This window comes from Thunnus thynnus, chromosome 16 (assembly GCF_963924715.1).
Source record: "Thunnus thynnus chromosome 16, fThuThy2.1, whole genome shotgun sequence".
Classification (NCBI taxonomy): domain Eukaryota; kingdom Metazoa; phylum Chordata; class Actinopteri; order Scombriformes; family Scombridae; genus Thunnus; species Thunnus thynnus.
This window is the reverse complement of record NC_089532.1, coordinates 4,892,381-4,913,953: the sequence shown is the minus strand read 5'-3', so window position 1 is coordinate 4,913,953 and position 21,573 is coordinate 4,892,381. Positions and strand designations below refer to the sequence as shown.

At 38.6% G+C, this 21,573-nt stretch overlaps 1 protein-coding gene and 2 long non-coding RNA genes across 3 annotated transcripts in view; 1 reads left to right on the top strand and 2 right to left on the bottom strand.

Moving 5' to 3' along the window:
* The first annotated feature begins 218 nt into the window (after positions 1–218).
* Positions 219–20,106, top strand: LOC137199542 (uncharacterized). Its single transcript, XR_010931803.1, has 3 exons — positions 219–862; positions 12,196–12,276; positions 17,407–20,106. It is a non-coding gene; the product is annotated as an uncharacterized lncRNA (long non-coding RNA).
* cdc25b (cell division cycle 25B) lies at positions 1,352–9,476 on the bottom strand. Its single transcript, XM_067613881.1, has 15 exons — positions 8,929–9,476; positions 8,656–8,738; positions 7,843–7,894; positions 6,461–6,502; positions 6,265–6,298; positions 5,708–5,845; positions 5,172–5,291; positions 4,780–4,917; positions 4,522–4,599; positions 4,193–4,381; positions 3,682–3,786; positions 3,523–3,585; positions 3,332–3,430; positions 2,940–3,185; positions 1,352–2,494 (listed from the first exon to the last, which is right to left on the bottom strand). The coding sequence occupies exons 1-15, from the start codon at positions 9,141–9,143 to the stop codon at positions 2,354–2,356; spliced, it is 1,743 nt and encodes a 580-aa protein (XP_067469982.1). The 5' UTR covers positions 9,144–9,476; the 3' UTR covers positions 1,352–2,353.
* The window catches only part of LOC137199541 (uncharacterized), a 34,880-nt gene continuing 30,399 nt past the window's right edge, over positions 17,093–21,573 (bottom strand). Inside the window, exon 3 of the long non-coding RNA XR_010931802.1 lies at positions 17,093–17,573. This is a non-coding gene — a long non-coding RNA (uncharacterized lncRNA). The remainder of the gene's footprint in view (positions 17,574–21,573) is intronic.

Below are 21,573 nucleotides of genomic sequence, written 5' to 3'. Positions count from 1 at the left end.
CATTGACTGATATAAAAGACCTGCTTCAAGGCCGAAAGACCAAGTTTACACTAGTGAGCGGTAAAATTGAGATTTCAAGCATTTATGAATCATTTGGTGAATCACTGACAGGTGTTGTAGTATTTTGATTAACTTGATAGATCATAGTATTTTAGCAAAAAGTCTTTTGAGGAAATTTTTGAAGACACAATACGGTAAAAAAGTTTTATACGTAGAATGTTGAAATGAAATGGTTTCACTTTACCAAGTTATTCAGGTATATTCTGCTGCTGACACAGAAGATAGTTAGGGCTGTAGTCTGCTGGTCGACTGGTCGATTAGTTGGTCGATTTGCTCTCGTCCAACTAAATTCTCATTGGTCGAATAATCTCCGTGTTATTTTCATTAGGAGAGAAGTGCTACATCAACAGCTTTCCAGGAATAATCCATTATTTCCTGCGGCGGGAGGGACAGACTAACAAATTACCCGTGAAAACAACGGGGGTGTATTCAAAACACCCCCGTTGTTTTCACAACTTTAAACTCGCCCAACCTAACGGAGACTGCTGGGTCTAACTGAACTCAACGTTTACTGAACGTTTACTGAACGTTTACTAAATCTGTGTCTCTCCATAATGACACAACGAGAACCCCTGCCAGGCAAAAAAAAATATTTTCTAATATTTGATATCCGAATGAATGGATATTCATTCGATAGTGTTTGGGAGTCTCTGAGCAGCGCTGTTCCGGTACGTGAGTCAACCTCTGCCGTTGCCTGGGAAACCACTGGTCGCGTGGCTCCGTTAAGGAGTATGTTTGCGTAGCGAGCGGGAAAGAGCGAGGGGCAGAGAAGTGACGGTGGATGAGCAGGGCAGAGGAAAAGGTTAGTAGTAAGTTGTCAGTAAATGTACAGTACAGACTACAGTGTGTCAGTTAATAAATGCTAAAAAGTCACGTCTGTTGTTTCCCCAAATGCTGGAAAAGTAAAGGGGGTTAGCTCCAAAGTTAGCAACAATGGGTTAGCATAACCTGAAGACACAAAACAGAAATACAGAGCAGAGAAATGTGTGACTGCCAAGTTTACTATGCACTCTCATTTTTGTCTTCTTTACGTATTCTTTGATCGGACTGTGTGTGTGTTTTAAATCCTGATTGGTGAATTTCAGACTTATTTGTGAATGTTTGCTTCTTTTGTTCTTCTCAGGAAAACATTTATATTCCTTAAAAGTAATGAAAAAAAATTGTTTTGGTATCAAAACTCAGGCATCTTATTGTCCATAGTTTTAAAAAGTTTCAACAATGAACCCTGTCCAAGAAAACAACTACAGCACAAAACAGAAATTATGATGATATAAAAAGCTACATCACAAAATTTAAACGCACATTGGATCTTTATTTCATCAGCTCCCCCACGAGCCTGTAGCAAAATTCAAACCACCCCATTCATTATAGACAGACAGGGGAAGACATTGTATCTCTGAAAATGAAGGGATTCAAAGCAAACAAAAAACAAACAAGGTATTTTTCTTAAAAAAAAAAAAAAAAAAAAAAATCAAAAATCCTCACTTGCTGACCTGCAGCATTCGAAAAATCTCACTGCAAAGTTAACAGGTAGTTTGTTTGCTTTGGCATCTTCTGATCCAAAATAAAATAAAGTTACCAAGTATTGCAACTGATCAGGAAGAAAAAGAAAAACTCACATCAATCCCACACTTTTACAAGATGTCTTTAAAATATCCTATTTACAATTTGGGCAGCCTAGAGAAAGGCATGCTTTCAACAAATCACAAAGTTTAAACAGGGGTCAACTCAGTTAATTAAAAGTTATACAAAAAGCAGTATCAAATAAAAAAAAAAAGCACCTCACCATTTCAAGGTATTTAAATTAAGTGCTTAAATAAAAAAGGTTGGAAATGACAAAATAACAAAAAACACCCAGTGAGGAGACTGAAAGACAAACTTCAGACTTGGCAGTGTGGTTTGACGATGTTCTATTGCAAATTGGCAGTGATTTTGTGCCACATAATAATACAAAAAAGGTAAAACAGGCAGTAGGTCCAAGTGGTTTTAAAACGATCATATTGCTACAGATCTGTTCACTGCACCTCATCGACAGTCAAGGCTTCATCATTTCATGTCTTTCCCTCTTTAAATTTGAATAAATATCCAACTTTGCTATAGTTAAATGAATCACGGGGACTTAAAAAAAAAAACAAAACCCTATTGCTGACAAAGTCCCACAAGGTATTTCCTCGTCGGCGGGGCGAGGCCTCAGGCTCTGTGAGGAGGTTTTAAATCAGTGTGTTCGGGGAGGGGGGGGGAGGCAGTGTGTGTGTTTTAGAGGCAGTTTCGAGAGTAAGAGGCAGGGTCGAGCTCACAGCTTCTTCAGACGGCTGTACATGTCTCTCTTGCTGCGCTCCCCGGCCCAGGTGCGACTCTTGAGGCGAAACTTCCTCAGGTCCTCCTTGAAGTCTTCGTGGTGCATGGGCCGGTAGGACTGAGGTTCACATTGTGACTGCGCGGGAAGAGAAGGAGACGAGTTCAAAGCACTGGAGAGCCATAGCAAAGGTTTCGTTCAGCCATTATGATGAGAGACAACTGTTACTAAACGTCTGATATTGAAAGGAGATTTGAGGATGTAACAAAAATAACCTCTTTAAATGTGACATTGTCCACTTTACTAGGATTTTCAGAACTTTCAAGACCATGAGAAGTGGTGGAAAGCTCTGAAAAAGCTAGTAAACAGACCTTGAGTTGAGATTTTGTCATGTATACTGATCTCAATCAACTCTTATGTCTAGTCTGACTCAGTGGATGAACACCGAGCTATCTGCATGTTTCCCTTTTCATAATCACAGTTGCTACGGGAAACAGCAACAAAAACCTCCAAGCTGGCAACCCACAGGCTGAAAATGGAAAGTTATATTTGTCTTTTAAAAAAAAAAAAAAAACAAACTGACCTGGAAATGAGGGAAGAAGTCTTTGTATCCACCCTTTAGGATGTAGAGCTCTGGGTAGTGGAGTTTGGGATAATCGTTCATGGCGCGGTCTCGCTCCCTGACAAAGCGGCACATTCGAGGGCCGCGCTCCGACGAGAACTCGCAGTGGAAGATGATGACGATCCGTTTCTCCGGGCAGGACGGCGTGATGGGGGTCTTGAGGAGGAAGTCCTGCACCTGATCCTCCTGGTGCAGGTTCAGAGCGCCCTGAGATGACGAGACAATATTACATAAACTGTTTAGAAACATGGAAAGTTACTCTGGAGGTTAGCTAGAAGAAACAGAAGAAGAAAAACACCTTTTCTAAACATTTCTACAGGAAGTGGCAGACATGTTGGCAGGTGTTAGCTCACCTTGATGTGTCCTCCCTCAAACTCGTAGGGGTAGCGGCAGTCGATGACAATGACTCGCTCAACTAGATGATTAAACTGTCCAGTCAGAGCTGCCACCATCTGGAGGAGCACAGAGAAACGTTACACATTGAAAAACAAAAATTATGGCAGTAAAAACACTGCTGATTTGATTTATTAGCGTCTAAACTCACCACGTCTGAGGTAATGTACTTGAGGTCTTGATGTTTGCCCTCCACTGTTGGTAGTACGAAAGGCTAAAAACGAAAAAGGAAGGAAATTGGATTAGAAAAGTGATGTCACATAATTAAGTTACTAATATAAGCAGCCAATCACTCTCAAGTCCTCCTTACCTTGGTGAAATCTCCTATTAGCTCGTGAGAAGCATCCTCGCCGTCCAGCAGCTTCTCAATCTCAGTCTGACAGAAGGACTTGGACCTCTGGAGCAGTGAACAGCCCTGCATGGAGAGGAGGAAAGAGACTTAAGGGGGCAGTCAAGGAGAAAATGCAGTAAAAATGAGACTGTCTGTAAAACCAGTGATAACAGCCAGTCGGCCTCGGTGGGTGTTTCACAAGCCATTTCTCTCCACTTCCACTAAGGGGACAGATGGTCAGTGTCTGTTTTTCGCCCTGCGGCTTTATTCTACCAACAGGTTTCTGACAGTGATCAGATTGATCACTCTCTGAATCCCAAGAGCATCAAGAGGGGTTTTTTTTCCCAGCTTAAAAGCAATGGTACCACTTGTGGGGACATGTGTTTTGTTGCTTGCCTTCTTTCGTGTCCGTATGCTAAATGTGATGCTACGTCCAGTAGCTAATTAGCTTAGCATAAAGACGACGGTGTTCCAGGCAGTCAGGACTCACCATCCTCGGGGATTCAGGATCTTGTTCCGTGGTGGTGACCTGTGTTCCTGCCAGGCTGCGTCGTCTCTTCACTCTGACTGGTGTGTTTTCATCTCCGGGGTGGTCGGGACGCTTCACGGAGGGGCGGGACACTGGACTGGGCATGGACGGCGAGCGAAACAGGCTCCGCGGCCGGCAGCGGATGACTGGCTGATGACGCAGGAGAAATATCATTTGAACACAACGTTCACTTTTCATTGGCCTTTAGTCGTCATGATGAACAATTAGAATATGATTGATATCTGTATCAGCCAATCATGTGTTCTTCTGTTGTTAGTAGAGAAACTTACAGAGTCTTCTGCTATACTGTCGGCCACCAGCGGAGCAGTGAGCAGGCTGGCCATTCCCATCGGCATCTCAGAGTCGTTCTGAAAGTGACAAATAATCTGTTATAGTACATATAATAAGTGATGGAAATGGATGGGGGGGCTCATTGAATCATCTTGAAACTGTAGCCTCTCCAAAGGACAGAGGAATGATTAGAAAAACATATACATTTGCTGATAATCGGCTTTAACAAGATACACATAATTCCAAGGATGTCTCACCTCCATGTTGTCGTCGAGTACGTCCAGGAAGCCGTCATCCTCGTCGTCGTTTAGAGAGGTGGTGAGGGAGGAACGTCTCAGGAACATGGGGCTGGAGTCGTAGAACTCGAGCTGCTGCACTGGAGGAGGTGAAGACAGCTGTACAGGAGGGAAAAAAATCAATATATGAGGGTTGGAATCAGGTCACAACCTTGTGTGCTTTACAACAGGTTATAAAATTATAAAGAGTATCAATAAGTATCAGTATTGACAAGCCATCCTTAGTAAACTGGCCAATCTAATTTTGTATTAATCTGCTGTGCTGAAGATGGAAATGTAATTATGCACAAGCTACAAAGCATGAAGTGTAGCTCTCACTGTATGTCGCTCTGACTCTTGTGATGTTTACATACCATGAGTGCTGGTGCAGAGCTGGGACGGTGGGCAAATGCGTCCTTTGACTGTCCGCTGTTGAAGGAGCGCACACGACTCCGCGACACCGGCTTGGTTGGTTTCTTGAATTCAAAACCCTCCTGAAAGAAAAAAAAAAAAAAATGAATTAAGTGAATCAATGCTCAACACTTTTGAGGAAGTATTTCACAGCACCTGGTTGTTACTTTGATTTAAAGCCATAACAAAGGTCTGTATCATAAGTCAATGACAAAGTGTTAATCACCTTATCGATTAACTTAAAGAAATATTTTGTTGAGGTTAATCTCTAACACCTAAAAACTTATTCTACAAACACTGCAAAATAATAAAATCTAAAGATGGACTGCCATTTAAAATGGTATGCCAAAAGATGCAATGCCTTTGCCATGGCAACAAATCAGCTTCCTAAGCCTGCATCACTATCAAGTTCTACAGTAGTTTCTGCATCTAACCAAGTCAAACATCATCTCACTGATGTTTTTCCTACCAAAAAAAAGATACAAACTGTACCACTGACCTCCGGCATGTTCTCCTTGTTGTCACACTGAGATGTGGAGGAGGCGGTTATCTGGGAGGGTTGCTGGCCAAATATTCCGTAGCGGTGAGAATCTGTTTCCTGTCCCTTCAGAGACGGGCTGTAACACAGCAGGTGGAGCTGGGAAGGAACAACAAGGAGCCAGTCAGCAGGGGCTCAGCAACTGTAAACAAGCTGTCCTGTGGTGGGTTTTTACAATAGAGGAGATTTTGAACTGATATGAAAAACTGCAGTACAAACATCTCGTTACCCAAACCAGCTGGATGTTTGAGGATATTTTTTACTGTATTTTGAGGCTTTCAAAACATTTTTTTCCTTCTTGCACAGTCCTCCTTTCTCCTGTCTCTTGGGTGTTTTGATCTTTTTAAAAAAAAATCTAATTTCAAACTCTTCTGGTTCTTCTTCCATCTTAGTGTTTTGGATGCTTGACAGCCGAATCAGGACTACAACAGGCCACGTTCTGACATTATCTCTCAGCTCTTAAACATAAGCTTTTCAAAACAAGGAACACATGAGACAAATATAACAAATCTACTTACTGGCAATGAGTTGATTCTTCGAATTGGCATCTTACTATAATTGGTAGAAAGGGAGAGGAGGGAACTGTTGTCAGTACAAATTCAATTAAACAGGCAGACAGGTGGTTTCAGTTTGATGAGTAATATAGTCCCTGGAGGGCAATAACAGCCAGACACCGGGTAATAATTTTAGGTTATTAACTGGAAAGCGACTTACTCGTTGACAACTCTGCTTGACTGTTGAATGGCTCTTTCAAATCTGTAAACAAAGAGGAAAAAAAATTCAAAGTTAGAGGAAAAAAAGTTGAAAGAAACTGTCGGTGAATGAAAAGGAACACGTCTTTGTAATAAAATCTGCTTTGGAAAGTGGCTGGAAGGCTCTGTAACACTCTGTGCTCATAAACTACGAGACAAAGAATCTGGAGCTCTATTGAGAAAGCAAGAGGAACGGTTGGACTAGAGGAAGTTGGGTGAATGCATACAGGCAAGAGGTTGCCTTTGCATTGGAGTAATGCCCACCTGTATGCTAAACAAGTGAAGTGGGGAGCTTTAGTGTGCAGCACAGGGGTGGAGGGTGGGGAGGAAGGGCAGGGGAGGGGATGCAGAGATCAGCTAATCTACCATATGCCTGCTGGAGCCAACGCCGCCAAACCCCTTTTCTGCAAGGACCCTTTGTTTGTCAAGGGGGGAGCGTGTCCCATTCAATGCAGACCACAGAAAGGGAGGGCGGTTGTCCTCTGGGGGTGCCCTCATTTCAATAACTCTGACGCAGAAAAAAAACTCCAGCCCCCCTTGTTCCTATTGAAATAACAGTGCATAGGAAGAGTGTGCCAAAAACCAGAGGGGGTGGGCTATCATTAAACCCCAAGCGCGGGGCATGTCCTCCCCCCAAACCTGCAAAACTCCTAGCAACCAAACAGCTGTAAAGGAGGTGAATGAAGACTTGGTGACCAAATGCTGCTGTAAAGGAACTCGCACATCAGACGGCGGCAGATGTCTACAGAGACTCACCCAACTGAGAATTATAAAAAAAGGGGCCACCCAAGATTAGGCAGCAGATGATATGCTGACAATCTGGTCAAGATAAGACTGCTGAGCACTAATGTGTACGTCCAGTTTCCTTTCGACCAGCAGTCAAGTTTTGAGCAGATGTGAAAATTGTCTTTGTGCTCATAGGAATTGGTACAAACCCATTTCCACTCAATGTTTTTATCTTATCCATGTGTGTATTGTCAAAAGTCTTGAGGATTACTTTCTAGAAAAAATATTAAAATTGCCAAAAACAGTATAGTAACAGTAACAGCATTAAAGAAACCAGACCACCATGTCTTTTCTCACTTAACCTCAAGACAAAGAAAGTTAATCTTACATGCCGCCTTATCACCTAATCTGCTTAGGAAAAAAAAAAAAAAAAAAAAAAAAAAAAGAGTGAAGCTGTCATCTTAAAGCCAACGGTAGAAACAATAATCCTATAGATGAGACATGGCGCTTGGCTCAGCTGAGCCCAAGCTCAGGGGTGGAGGAGGGGGTGGAGGGGTAAGACAAGAGGGGCACAAGCTGATTGATTAGAACAGACATGAGAAAGACAGTGCGACTTACGTGTCCTCAATTTCAACGGCATCCATGGGGCTTGGGAGATCCATGCCGAGGCCTGAAGGAAGAGATATTTATCACAGATCAATACAGGCACCAGGTGGTCCAGCACAAGAAGGGAAACTGGCACAGACAACCAGCTGACTGCTCGGGTATTTCAGCTGTTTCAAGCTGGTGAATTTGCTCAACTGTAAATTTGGATTTGATTATAGCTTCAACAATTAGGTGCTTAATCGATTAGTTGCCAACTATTAAATTAATCACCAACTATTTTGATGATTAATTATTTCCAACCTCTCAAATGTGACTATTTTCTGGTTTCTTTAGTCCTCTATGATAGTAAACTGAAGACCTTTGGGTTGTGGACTATTGGTTGGGTGGTTGGAACAAAAGAAGGTATTTGAGGATGTCATCTTGAGCTTTAGGAAACTGTTAAACATTTTTTAGGCCAAACTATTAATGATTAATCAACAAAATAATCAACAGATTAATCCATTATGATAACAACCGTTAGTTGCAGCCCTAGATTTGAGTTTTACACTACAAACTAGTTCAATTTGTAAAAAAAGGAGTGACAGAAATAAGACAGAAATTCCCACAATTGAAAAGTGTTTGTTAATTTTTCCAGGCAAAAAATGCCAGATTAGTTGTTGATTAACAAATTAACAATACTCATAATGACCACATGTGAAGTTAAGTTGCATGACCATAAAATCAGGTGCCATATACATTATTTATATAGACACGCACATTAGGGCCCTCAGGCATCAATTGTAATGGCTTCAATTAGCGCAGACAATAGCTTTGAGGGAGCCTCACCAGCATCAGATGAGACGTCAGAGGCAAAGGAGGGAACCTTCTCAAGGGGTGCATGCTTTCTCCTTTTCGGTGTATCACATAGGCTGTGTGGGGAAAAAGATGAACAGGAAAAATCAGTGATGTAAACACTAATGTTATACTAGACTTCGCATGATATGTAACGTTAAGAGTCGAGAGGTTTTGTCCGTGGCTTTGAAAAACCGCAGCGATAGTAACTTAACTTTTAAACGAGTAACAGGAGGGGAAAAAAACACATTAAACTTGTAACAATACCTTCCCAGTCCAGCTAAATTGTTCATGTCCAGAGCCAAATTGGTGACAGGAGACAGGACAGTCGCGGGTCCAGGGGAGAACAGATCCCTGCAGTGCGTTGTCTTTGTACTCAGCTCGGGCAAGGAGAGCAAGGGAAGCCCGGGGATCCCGTCGGGCCTACTTTTCAAAACGGATTTGTCAGGACTGTTGTTGCCAAAAACATTAACCGACTCCATTTTTGTTTTGTTTTTCTGGCTGTCCAATTTGGTTAAATCCTGCAGACGTTACTGCTTAATGGAAGATTTGGTTTGAATTTCGGGTCGGAGAGAAAGCCAATTAGCAAGACGGTCCAAACATCAAGCTAACCCAGAACATTTCCAAACGTACGATCCGAAACACCGCCTGGACGTGACTCGGTGGGTTCCTTGTGGAGTAAAATTTTGATTCAGTCTTGCTACTAAAGCCACATAGTTGTTACTTGTGTCAGAGAGCTGCAGAACAGCGTCCTCCCTCTCTGACAGCCCCTGATTTCTGAGAAATAGACACCGAAGCTGCTTGTATTTATGTTCAAACTAGCAGCTCAGGAGCGGCAATCTCTAAGCCAATCAGCGCCGTTGTTACATCCAGCCAACCAATCAGAGCGCGGATCGAGTCTGCCTGTTGTTTTCTCACCGGATGAGGGAGAAGACAGGATGTGACACAATCCTTTAAATTTTCATCTTTCTTCTCACATATCTTTTGTTCTCAGCTGTGGTGGTTATGTATGATTATGTGGTTAAGTATTTTAAGTAGAAAGTAAAAGTAAAAGTATTTTAAGTAAAAGTATAAATAAAAGTAAAAGTCCTGCATTTAAAACCCTATTTAAGTAAAAGTACATAAATATTAGCAGCAAAATGTACTTAAAGTACTAAAGTTAAAGTGCTCATCATGCAGAAAATCAGGCTGTGACTGATATATTAAATAAATTTAACATTATCAATACTGATGAGTCAGTGCATAAGCAGCATTTTATTGTAGTAGCTGCTCGAGGTTTGCTTTGTAAGGGTCCTAAAATAAATCTGAGGGGTTTTGAGATGATAGATTGGGTTGTAAAGAAGAAAAAACAAAGTTCTGCTACAAAAATTTGGATTCATTTTTCACAACTTTTCTTTAATCTTTGCATTTTTGTGAAATATCGGAGAGTTTTACCTATTTAGGCCTTATTTGTACCTGACTAGATGTACTCAGTTACCTTCCACCTCTGGTTCTCAGACTCTAGACCACAGACTCTAACTTTTATCACTTACTGTAATAGGTTGAAAAATGAATCATTTAAACTGATAAACACACCTAATGTGGTGGAATACAGGTCACTTGGAGATTTGGAAGAAAACTGAACAAAAAGTAGACCGAGTTTTGCAAAAAAATCTCTCCTCAATTACAAAATGGCTTTCCTTGCATGCCTGTATGCAAATCCACAAACAAAGACACTGATCATTTATCTAAACTAAGGTCCAGGTATAAAGTAACTTATACGATATTTACTTACAACTTATAACCTATACAATATTTATTTCAGCACTTCTTGCACTCTTACACACCTTTGCACTATTTGTATCCTGTTTACAGTTTACAGAAACTGTTTTACTTGTGTATAGACACTGTATGTTGTTGTCCATTTGTTGTTTCTATATGTACTTTATATATTTGCTTATATATAATAGCAATATGTTTATGTTTAATTATCTTGTCCTTGTGTGTCTTTCTGCAGGTTTTTGTGCTCAAATACATTGAGAGCCAGTAGAAACCAGGGTCAAATTCCTTGTGTGCCAACATACTTGCCAATAAATCTGATTCTAAGCTGATTCACACATGCAAGGGAAATCAAAGATTATTGCATCATTTTATTGCATTATTTTGAAAAACAGATAGCTAGATAGGTAGGTAGGTAGGTAGGTAGGTAGATAGCCGTCTCTCAGGGTCCCTGATCTGCACAAAGTTTTGGTGAAGCACATTATGTCTTGGCTGTGTGCTTGCGTAATGACAGCCTATGCCTCCCACACAAAGTGACTCAGACAAAGGAAATAAGTTTTTTTCTGATGTAATAAAGTGAAGTATAAAGGACAACACTTTGTTTCTGTCATTTCTTCATCTCTGTCCCACCAACACTCTTCTCCTTTCTGAAAACTTTATATTAAATTCATGAATATTTGTAAGCTGTGGATTGCAGTACGGACATAGAGAGAAAATCTAACTTCATGAACTGAAAGATCAACTCTAATGAATGCAGCTTACTGTTTCTGAACGTGTGTGGTTTGAGGGGGAGCAAGTTTTAAAGTGGTTTTAGTTATGTTTTCCTTGATGCCACTTCCTGTCTCATGTGTGGCTAAAATTACATCTATAAATTTCCAAGTTTTTACATAAAAGAAGAAAGTAATACCTTCAAAAACTGCTTCTCCTGACACCCATTCATTTGAAGCATGGAACATATGGTACTGGATTTTAAATAGTTTAGTTTCATGGATTGTAATTGTGAAACTACTTGCCCGTGTCTGTTGGTCTCAACACAGACATTTTATTCTGTTTGTTTCCAATCTGATTTGAATCTATCAATGATTGTTGACTCATACACTCTGCAGGTTTGAATAATTTCAGAAGTTTCATACGGAAATTCCACTGAATGTGGCCCTGCTGTCTGGCTGAAGAGTCACGTACATGCTTATATTTCAGGACTCCATTTTGGAAGTTTCTAGCACTAATTTACTCTACAAACATGCACCAAAACTCTTTTTAGATTCAAACACAACATCACTGAGAAACAGACACATACCTGCCTGTAACTAGTTGAACCAGCCTGCTGAGGCCGTCCAACTGACAAAACCAGACACAAGTTAGCAGTAAAAACACCTCAGTATTCTGCCTGAGGTTTATTCTTTGTTTGTGGTTCTGCAACTTTTCCTCAAGTCTCCGTTTTGTTTTTTAATTCTTCCACAAGAAGTCCAGGTTTTGTCATGCACAGTTCAGATTGCATTTATCATGCTATGTGTGCAGTTATGTGTGACTCAGAATCTAATCACTTATCAAACAGGCAGCACCCATTTTAGCACAACAACAGTGCTTTAGTATTCCAACGAGATGGTCTTTCAGTATCATTTTTAGCAAACCTGTGGCAATAAGCAGGGAGGTAAGGGTGTTAGATGTGACCTTTGGATTGTAGAATAACCACTGTTCACTGGAATAGTCTTTGTTCAGTTAAGTATCTGTGTGATTGGCATCACGAATGTAAATGAAGTTTAATGAACTTCCCAGGAGAGGTACGAGCACAGGCCTGTGACTCCAGGCTCCCCACCCCACATCTGAAAAGAAGAGACAAAAGGAGGGAGAAAGACGGTAACTCACCCCAAATAAAACCACCTCAAACCTCCCGACACCTTCTGTTCCCACCAAACCTGCACTGGCTCCCCACTGCTAACCGATATCCTTACACAAGCTCACACCAACAACTCACAAATGACAAAGGAGCAAGATTTCCAGTTTATTGATTTGAAGCTACTGGTGCTGCCATGCAGAACAAGTATGCAAGATTATTTATTCACTTTTAGAAGACTGTAACTCTCTTTCATGGCCCAGTTCTGGCATTCATTCATCCACTCACTTATCTATTTTGTATTATCATTGTTATATTTTGAATTTAAAACACTATATCATATCTCTGCAAACATATTTCACAGAGTTCACCTTGGAATCATTATCTGAGATCATAAAACCCACAGAATATCTTCCGTCTGTCCCTGTAAAGATAAATGTAAGGACAGGGAAATGTTTTCTGATCCAGCCTCTTGAAATAGTCTGCAAAGGGTCATCAAATTGGGGAATATTATCAAGAATGCTGTAAATTCTGTGGTAAATGACTTCCTTGCTAACTGTTATTGTATAACTTATACTAGCCTTCTGTTATCTGTTATCTTTAGTATTGTTTTATTTGTTGCCTGATGTCAATTTTGTTTTGTCTGCAACTTTTTATGCACTGAATGTGTTAAAGAGTTATTCATCACTTGTAAAGCATGGTTTTGCTAAAGCTAAATGATCCTATCTGCTGACACACTGGCGATACTAGTGAGCTTGAATGTTTAATTAAAGAAAATGTTCCAAATGCGATCAAAACTTTAATAAATTTGTGGTTCAAAGTCAGTCTGTAGGTGAAACTAATGGCCACCTCAAAAATCAATCTAAAACTATACAGCATGCATTTGAAGTGTACATAATTTGTTGTTGAAGAGCTAAAATTTGCGAACACACTTGTCTGGTCCTGTAAAATTAAGGTGAGCAATAGTTTTCCCAAACAGCACTGTGGCTTTGAAACAGCTTCAGAAACAGAAACAGAATCAATATCACCTTTTAAGCTTTCGTAAATGCTGCTATAAAAAGTGCTTGTGGATAAAGTTTATTACTACAGCGTATTATTGTTCCACCCAATCTAATCTCTATTTATCTCACAATGTCACTCACTTAAACAAATAAAAGTGGCAAACTGCAGTTATGTTGGATTGTAGTATCCTGTAATCGGGACGCTCATAAATGATTCTTCCCCTCCGATGACCTCATTACTCCACAATCTGCACTGTTTTCAAAACCTTTGTTTACAGCTGTGGGTTAGGAGTGTAGCTACAAGGCAGGGAGGGTTTACACCCATGCACACACACACACACACACACACACACATGCATACACACTCACTAGCTGCCCTGTACAGTCTTGTAGGTGTAAAGCTCCATTCTCAAGGAGACTGTTGAATGACAAATGTAGTTTTACTAGAGAAGCTGCAGATGTTTTGTGAAAACTGTGACTAGATTTGATCATTCACGTGCCAGAAATGACACATATTCAGAGTCAGCTGGTTTTATTCTTACTGTAAACATCGAAAACCTCTGAAGCAGCATTTAGACCCTCATGTGACTCAAACTATCCACTGGAACCAAGACCAATGGAATTCACCTCAGATAAGCAGATGTCATCTTAAGATAGAGACCTCTGATAGATATTTTGAAAAATAATATTGGCTTTATATTAATAGAATAGAAAAAGAATAGATATAAATAGAATAGAATAAAAAAAAGTGTATAATTGCAAGTTTTTCAAATGGAGTTTCTGCAGCTCTGGTCAGCACAGAAGTGGAATAAGTATTCAGATCCATTACTTTTTAAAATATATACTTAACTGAAAAAGTGCACCACATACAGTAGATGTACAGTTGTTTACATATGATAGTATTCATGCCCCTAGCATTTACATATTTTATTGTGAATGAGAAATCAAGGAAATAAAAATGAATTTAAAAATGGTAAGAAAGAATATAATATATTAAGAGGGAAAAATACAGAAAAAACAGACCTAATTAAAAGTATGTAAGTAAAAGTAGAAATACCACAATGTAAAAATACACAAGTAAAAGTAACACATTCAAAGTATTACTTAAGTAAAAGTACAAACAAATATTAACAGTAAAATGTACTTAAAGTATCAGAAGTAAAAACAATCTTTATACAGGCAGAATGGCCCATGTCAGTGTTATTTTACTGGATATCATGGTTTTTGAACATTATTATGGATGCATTAAAGCAGCATTTAAACATGTAGCTGATTGGGAAGTGTGTAATTTAACTAGTCTATAGACTGTTGGGTAGTTAAACCTCTTACATTGCATTATATTTCATAATCTGATTGTATGTTTTGAATGTAAAACCTTAATCTGTAAAGTACCGAGTATACATCTCAGATAGTGGAGTAAAAAGTACAACATTTTCCTATGTATCAAATGGAAATTCTCAAGTACAAGTACATCAAAACTGTGTTTATGTGCAGAACTTGAGTAAATGTACTTTCCACTCATGGCTCAGTAGAGGGATTTTCTCATCGACATTGGACTGACAGGCAGGGTTTGAGGGTGCTGATGGGAGAATGATCGATGAGCAGTTAATTGGACACTTACTTGAGTATTTGCATTTGTCTTATCTGGAAATGTATTGTTGCAGCAGCATTAACATTAACGCTAGTTCAAACAGGTCATTAGCACAGACCTCAGTCAGTGGCAGCTACATCACTGAGCACCCAGACTCTCACCTGGACAGAGGAGACACTGCCACAAACTGTTGACACCACGGTTTGGCTAATTAACATCAAGAGGCCGCTCAGAAAGAAAAAAGTCTCAGAGCTTCATTCCACAGCAGTGTGTGTTTTTCTCTGTGGCGTGATCAAAGCTGTTTATGGCTGTGTTTCTGCCAGAGCTGTAAATGAACCATTTCACCCCTGGACTGACTGATAACTGACAATTTTACAATCAAAAATGAATCAATATCAGTGCAACCCGCAGTCAGATTTGCAGCAGATTTTGCAGGGAGGTAATCCTTATTTTCCCAACGTTGATCCATCCCTTTATGTAATCACAAAATTAACCTACAAAACCTTAAGCTCTTTCATACAATAATCAACCTTACGGCCATAAAAGTAGCATTAATTCAGCCCTTTGACCTTTGCGTTATCAAGTGAGTGAGTGATTATACTCTTTATTGATTTATAAAGCACCTTTCAACCCCAGATAAGTGCCTCAAGATGAAGACCAGCAAAAATAGCAAAGTATAAGTGATATAGCAGAAAAAAGCTGACTGAGACCGAGAAGTTTCAAAATGCCATTAAAATGGTGCTACAGTGTATTCAGTTTGGACTGCTACTGTTGTGGTGACTTTATTTCACTTCTTTTCATAATGTTTCACTTTTCATTCTCATTGCACCGCGTTTAGACTTTAAAGGCATTGTTTGACATTTTGGGAAATGTGCTTATTTGCTTTCTTGTGGAGAGGATCTGTCTGTGCTAGCAGGAGATTAGCTTAGCTTACCAGAAAGACCTATAACAGGGGAAACAGCTAGCCGGGCTCTGTCCAAAGTTACAAGTACAAATGACCACATGTTATACCTTGTTTGTTTAATTCATACACAAACAGATTTGGCAAGTTGTGGTTTTACAGGAAGGTACATGCTGGAGCTGTTTCTCTTGGAAATTGTGACAAAATTGGATCATTTTCATGCCAGCCGTGACAAGTATTCAGTGTCAGCTGGTTTTATCCTTGTTGTCAACAAGTTGCTGCATTTAGATCCGCATGTGACAACTGTCCAATGAAACCAAGACCAATGAAATTCATCTCAGACACGCAGATGTTTTCTTAAGATAAAAATCTCTAAGCTTTAAATTAAATACAGTTTTAATTGCAAGTTTTTCAGATGAAGCGTCTGCAGCTCTGGTCAGCACAGAGATGGAAGAAGTATTCAGATCCATTACTTTTTAAAATATTGTATATACTTAATTGCAGGAGTGCACAGCATAGAGTTACATTTTTTAACATATGATAGTAATCATACTTCTAGCATGTACATATCTGACTATGAATGAGAAAACAGAAATATAAAACAACACACAAATGTTGTCAACAAAGAAAACCTCTGAAGCTGCATTTAAGCCGGTTAGCATCTAACTCCCCGTAAAACCACAACTTGTTGGTTTTACATTTCTGTTTGTGCATAAATGAAACAAACAAGATTTAACCTGTTTATAAGTAAACATTAGAGGTGCTGATAGGCTTGTTTTTTTTAACTTTGGACAGAGCCATGCTAGCTGTTTCCTCCTGTTTCCAGTCTTTATGCTAAACTAAGCTAATCAGCAGTTGGCAGCAAGTGTATTTCCCAAAAAATGTGAAGAAAACAACCCTAAAAAGGTGCTTCATGCAGTGTTTTGTTTTCTTATTAACAGAAATTCCTTAAAAATGAGATTACTGGTTTCCTGCTTGTAGACTTTTCAGATAAGAGTTTTTTTTTCCAGATAAGCAGTTGCAAACCGATCCAATGCAGACACGTTGCCAAAATGTTGAGTTTCTCACGTGAATAGTAAACCAAAGGAAGATTTGGGCCACTGCTGCATAGGAACAACACCATCTATTGTAGGATTATCCCCAGTCTTTTATACTATACTTTTTAAAAAATACTATAAAGTATATATTATAAAGAATATAAAGTATTCTAATTATCAGAGTTTTTTTAGTGTAGGATCTGTGTTTCTTTTCAGTTTTGGGGGTTGACACCGGTTGTGACTGAGACCAGAAAAAAAAAATATTAGAAACAGTGACTGACTTAACTAAATATTTTTAAAAAAGAAATATTTAACAATTTGGTGCTTAATTTTAAAATGGAAGTAGTGTTTGCTTTGCACATGACATATTCTGGTTAAACTCAACTTTTCACATTTGAAAACATGCAGCGAGTGACGTACAACAATTCATTTTTCATCTTCATGTGATGATTTTTCACAACTTTAACAACACTGACTCCTCCACCAAAACATCTTCACAGTCCTTTACTTCACAGAGGAACGGAGCGTTCGTATGCATGGAGACGGTCAGTCAGCCACTGTTTCGCCCCTCCACCTCCCTGGTGTTCATCCATACTATTGTTCCCTCTGATTGTCTCTACTAGTGTCAATGCAAACTCTCTCTTGGTCAAACCTCCACTGGTCAACCAACCCCCTCACCTCCAGGCTCAGGTCGAGGAAGGAGTAAACATCTGCTCCTGCAGGAGGCCCCGGCAGCGGACAGATGGACAGCAACACAGAAGGAGAGAGCTCGAGCCTCCGGCCAGGAATTCTGGAGGGAAACGCAGACAAAAGATGAGGAGGGGACGAAGACGGGAGGCTGTGGTGGCTGTATGTGGGGGGCTAAATAAAGAAAAGAGGAGAAGGAGGAGGAGGAGGAGGGAGAGGAGGAGGGAGGGGGGTTTATAGAGTGAAGTGACATATCCTGACAAAGCTGTGAACGTGTTTTAATATGATCCGGTGAGGAAAAAAGAGAAGGTGAAGATGGAGATGAACATTCAAAAGAATCAATAGAAGGACGTTGTATCTGATTTTTTTTGGTACCAATCAAGTATCAGAAACTACTGTCGAGTACTGAAAGTTGGAAATAAATGCTTTTTATTCTTTACTTATTCTTAAAACAGACAGTATCTGAATGAAACCATAATTTTACCACTTATAGGCTATTTTATTCAGACAAAGTTTTTGCAGACATTTACAACTCAATAATACAATTATACAAGACATTTTAAAACTCTGTCTCTCTTTTACTAAATGGAAAAAAATGGATTCAGATGGAGAAACATGTTTATTTCTCAAAGTAAGAAATCAACAAAAGTATCATTTTAGTATCACTACTAAAACTTTTTAGGGGACAAGCATTAAAAAATGCCGGTATTCTCAGCCATAAAAATATAAAATAATGGAATATTTGCAAAAGATTTGTGTTATATGCTATGATCAATCTACTATCTGTGTAAAAAAGCAATAATGTTTTAAGATGAGGCAAACTTTGTAGCAACTTAGCAAGTAACTTTGAAGCTAGAAAACAATAGTTTTTATGTAAGCAGACACATAGACTGAAATAAAGAAAAACCTATTTTAAACAATAAGAACAGTAAGATTGATAAAGCAATAAAACAGAATAAAATAAAATAGAATGTAGATAAGAGTATTTCATTGTTCTGAATGTGAAGAAATGTGCAGATATAAACAAAAACAGTAAACAGATAACAGTTGAATTAAAAAATAGAAAATATATCTTTTAAATGCAAAATCAGTCATATTTATAGTTAACATTTGATCCATTTTAGAGCCAACATATTGATTTATACTCATCAAGAACTGATGATCACTTATTGTTATAAACTACCTTCATTAGTGTTAATGAGGAGGCGCCTTTTAAATTAGTCAAACATCTCATCTCTCTTCATATGTACATGTGTAGTAAAACCTGCGCTCTGCTCACTGTGCTGTAAATTTACTAATGTGTTGAGTCAGGATTGGTGCGTTTGTGTTGAGCAGCTTGTTAAGTATCTGTCTGTTGATTCGCTGCTCTGAACTGAAAAAAAAAAACTGCCTCAATGAGAATTTGTGTGTAAAAGCACTCGGCTGTTTAAAGCCTTTAATTAGCAGATCTTAATCTATGCAGCCTGTGTGCTGGGGGCTCAAACTCTGAGAGATGAAGGAAGATCATCATCATCATCAACTGTAGTTACAGTTTTATGATCAGGAGTTCCTTGTTTTTATCACATTCTACAGTTTTTATGTGTAGATTTGAGTAAACAGACACAGGGAGGGAGAACAGATTGTCTTTCCTGGTAGTTTTAACAACTTTTATGTATATTGTTTCTTCTGTTGAGTTGAGTTTTCTCTCAGAGACTGCCAAAGCCTCTTGTTCAGAACACGACAAACGTAAAGGCAACCACCTCTAAAGGTACAGCTGCAGATATGTATTGATCATTAGCCTGTGCAGCACCCAATGCCTACTGCTCCACCCAGCATGCATGGATCTGAATGTCTCTTCAACCAGCACAGACTGGGAAAGTATATAAACATCTGCAATTAAACAATCCTGAGCTGTTAAACATGCAGAGAGCAACAAAAATCTTCCTTATTGTGTCTTTATTTGCCAAATTGTAATATTTTGTCTTGCATGTATGTAGAAGTTTTTAAGTAAAGAAAGTACAAACCGTACTGTACTAGGTAAGGCCAGAAAAAAAGAGTTAACTGTCACTTTATAATATGTTTTGTCCTGGTTTGATTCATACATATCTTACAAAAAACACATTTTTTTGTGCAATATCATATAAAAAATACTGAACTCCACAAATCTTTTTTTTGTCAAATAACAATAAAACTTATACTAATTTTTCACTTCTTTTAGGGATTTAAAGTGAAAATGTTTTTAAGCTCAGGGTAAACTGTTTAACATTTTGTTACTTGTAACTTAGTTTAATATAATAATAAAAAAAAACACCTCTGGTGAATCAGACATATAGTGACAAAAAGAAAAAATGTTTAGGATACATTTTTCATTTATTAAATAACCACAAAAATCCTGTGATTTCCTGTGAGGAAATGAAGCATTTTGTCCATTTTTTGAAGTTATTTAAACATGCAGGCAACATATTTCACATTTCGACTCATGTTTTCTCTTTAAGGATGCACTTGAACATCTCACGCACTGATTTTTAATAGTCTATTACAGTTGCCAGCTTTTCATATGTAAATGACATTTGTGTCTCCATCTTGCTGATGAACTCAGTGAAAAGACTGATATCCTGTCCAGAAATAAACCCTCCGGCCTTGTGTCAGAGAGACTACCCCCTTTGTTGGACTGTTAATTTGAGTGATGGGCACGTGTGTGTGTGTATGTGTGTGTGTGTGTGTGTGTGTGTGTATGCATGCGTTAACTTGAATATTGCATGGAAAGCAGTTGGCAGCAGTTGGGCTGCCCATCTGTCAGCAGCAGTGCTGGGGCCTCATTTGAAAAGGATCAGACACCGAGTTATTAATCATGGATGAAGTCAGGGATTAAAAGTTAATAAGTTCAACAATTATCAAAGGTAACGTTATTAAATGTTCATAAACTCAACAATTAGCAGCACTTGACTATAATGTCCCGACTGATTGATTCTTTATTTAATACTGAATTAATTGGGTGCAATGTCAGTCTTCCCTGCAGGGGTTTAACATCCTGTTCAGGGGGCATTTAGGTAACGTGTTTTTATTTTATAAGAGCTTTAGCCAATTTGTAAAAGTGTCCCAGAGCAGAGCATTGTGAAGGTCAGAGAACGCCTCCTCATCTGGGTATTAACACTCATTTATTGAGTTACTTATAAAATTATGACCTCATCATTATGTTTTAAAGGATAAGTTCACAATTTTTCAAGTCTGTCCTAAAACAATAGTCTAGTGCCCAAATTAACGTTGAAATTGTTTTTTCTTCTTCTTTCTGTAATCATTCTTCCTGTTTATATTGACCAAAAATGTATTTAAAGTTTATTTGAAGTTAATATGAAGCTTCATCTGTCCAAATTAGTCAAATCAGGTCAATATCTTTGAAAGTTACAATCTTCTTAGTGCCAAATTCCCTCTTTTTGTTACGATCCTTCCGCTACAGCTGAACAGGAAAACACTATCCGTTTACTAAAAAGACTGTAACTGTAGATGATATCCACTTTATATGACTAACACAGACAGCTGAAGCCTCATATTATTTTCAAATATACTTTTAAATACATTTTTGGTCAAAATGAGGACTGTGGATTTTGTCCCCCATCAGTTACATTTTAAGTACATTATGAAGGGATCTTCTGATGTCCAGTATGAACAGGAGGAATGATTACAGCAAGAAAAACCTGTTTCAGTGTTCATTCAGACACCTGACTGATGTTTTAAGACAGACTTGAAAAACTGTGAACCTACCATTTAACCACAGAACACACACTGCCTCAACCACTGCTGATAAAAAGAATAGAAAACCAAACTTACTTATTGTTAATTTCATGGGGAACTCAATGCCGGTTGTTAATTACAACAGTGATCTAAACTGTAATTAATCTTTTATCCACAAATGAATACACAAATTCCAAACTGTCACTAATATCTTTTTTTGGTAACTTTAAATTTGTATTATAAAGTTGCAAAAAGGTGGTAAATTTTACAAAAGCACTGCATTCACAATACAAAGGAAATACCTCTTGAAATTTTATAGTAATTTTTGGTTAATTTACCAGATGTTATTGATCCTCAGCTCAGACTGAATATAATCAACAAGTGATACAGTA

Bases quoted from the DNA above. Each gene is read 5' to 3' on its own strand.
- cdc25b (XM_067613881.1), bottom strand. From the start codon at position 9,143: ATGGAGTCGGTTAATGTTTTTGGCAACAACAGTCCTGACAAATCCGTT. The intron at 6,299-6,460 runs GTAAGTCGCTTT...TACCAATTATAG, and splicing joins TCAAGCAGAGTTGTCAACGA to TAAGATGCCAATTCGAAGAA. The intron at 5,846-6,264 runs GTAAGTAGATTT...GTTCCTTCCCAG, and splicing joins GAAGAATCAACTCATTGCCA to CTCCACCTGCTGTGTTACAG.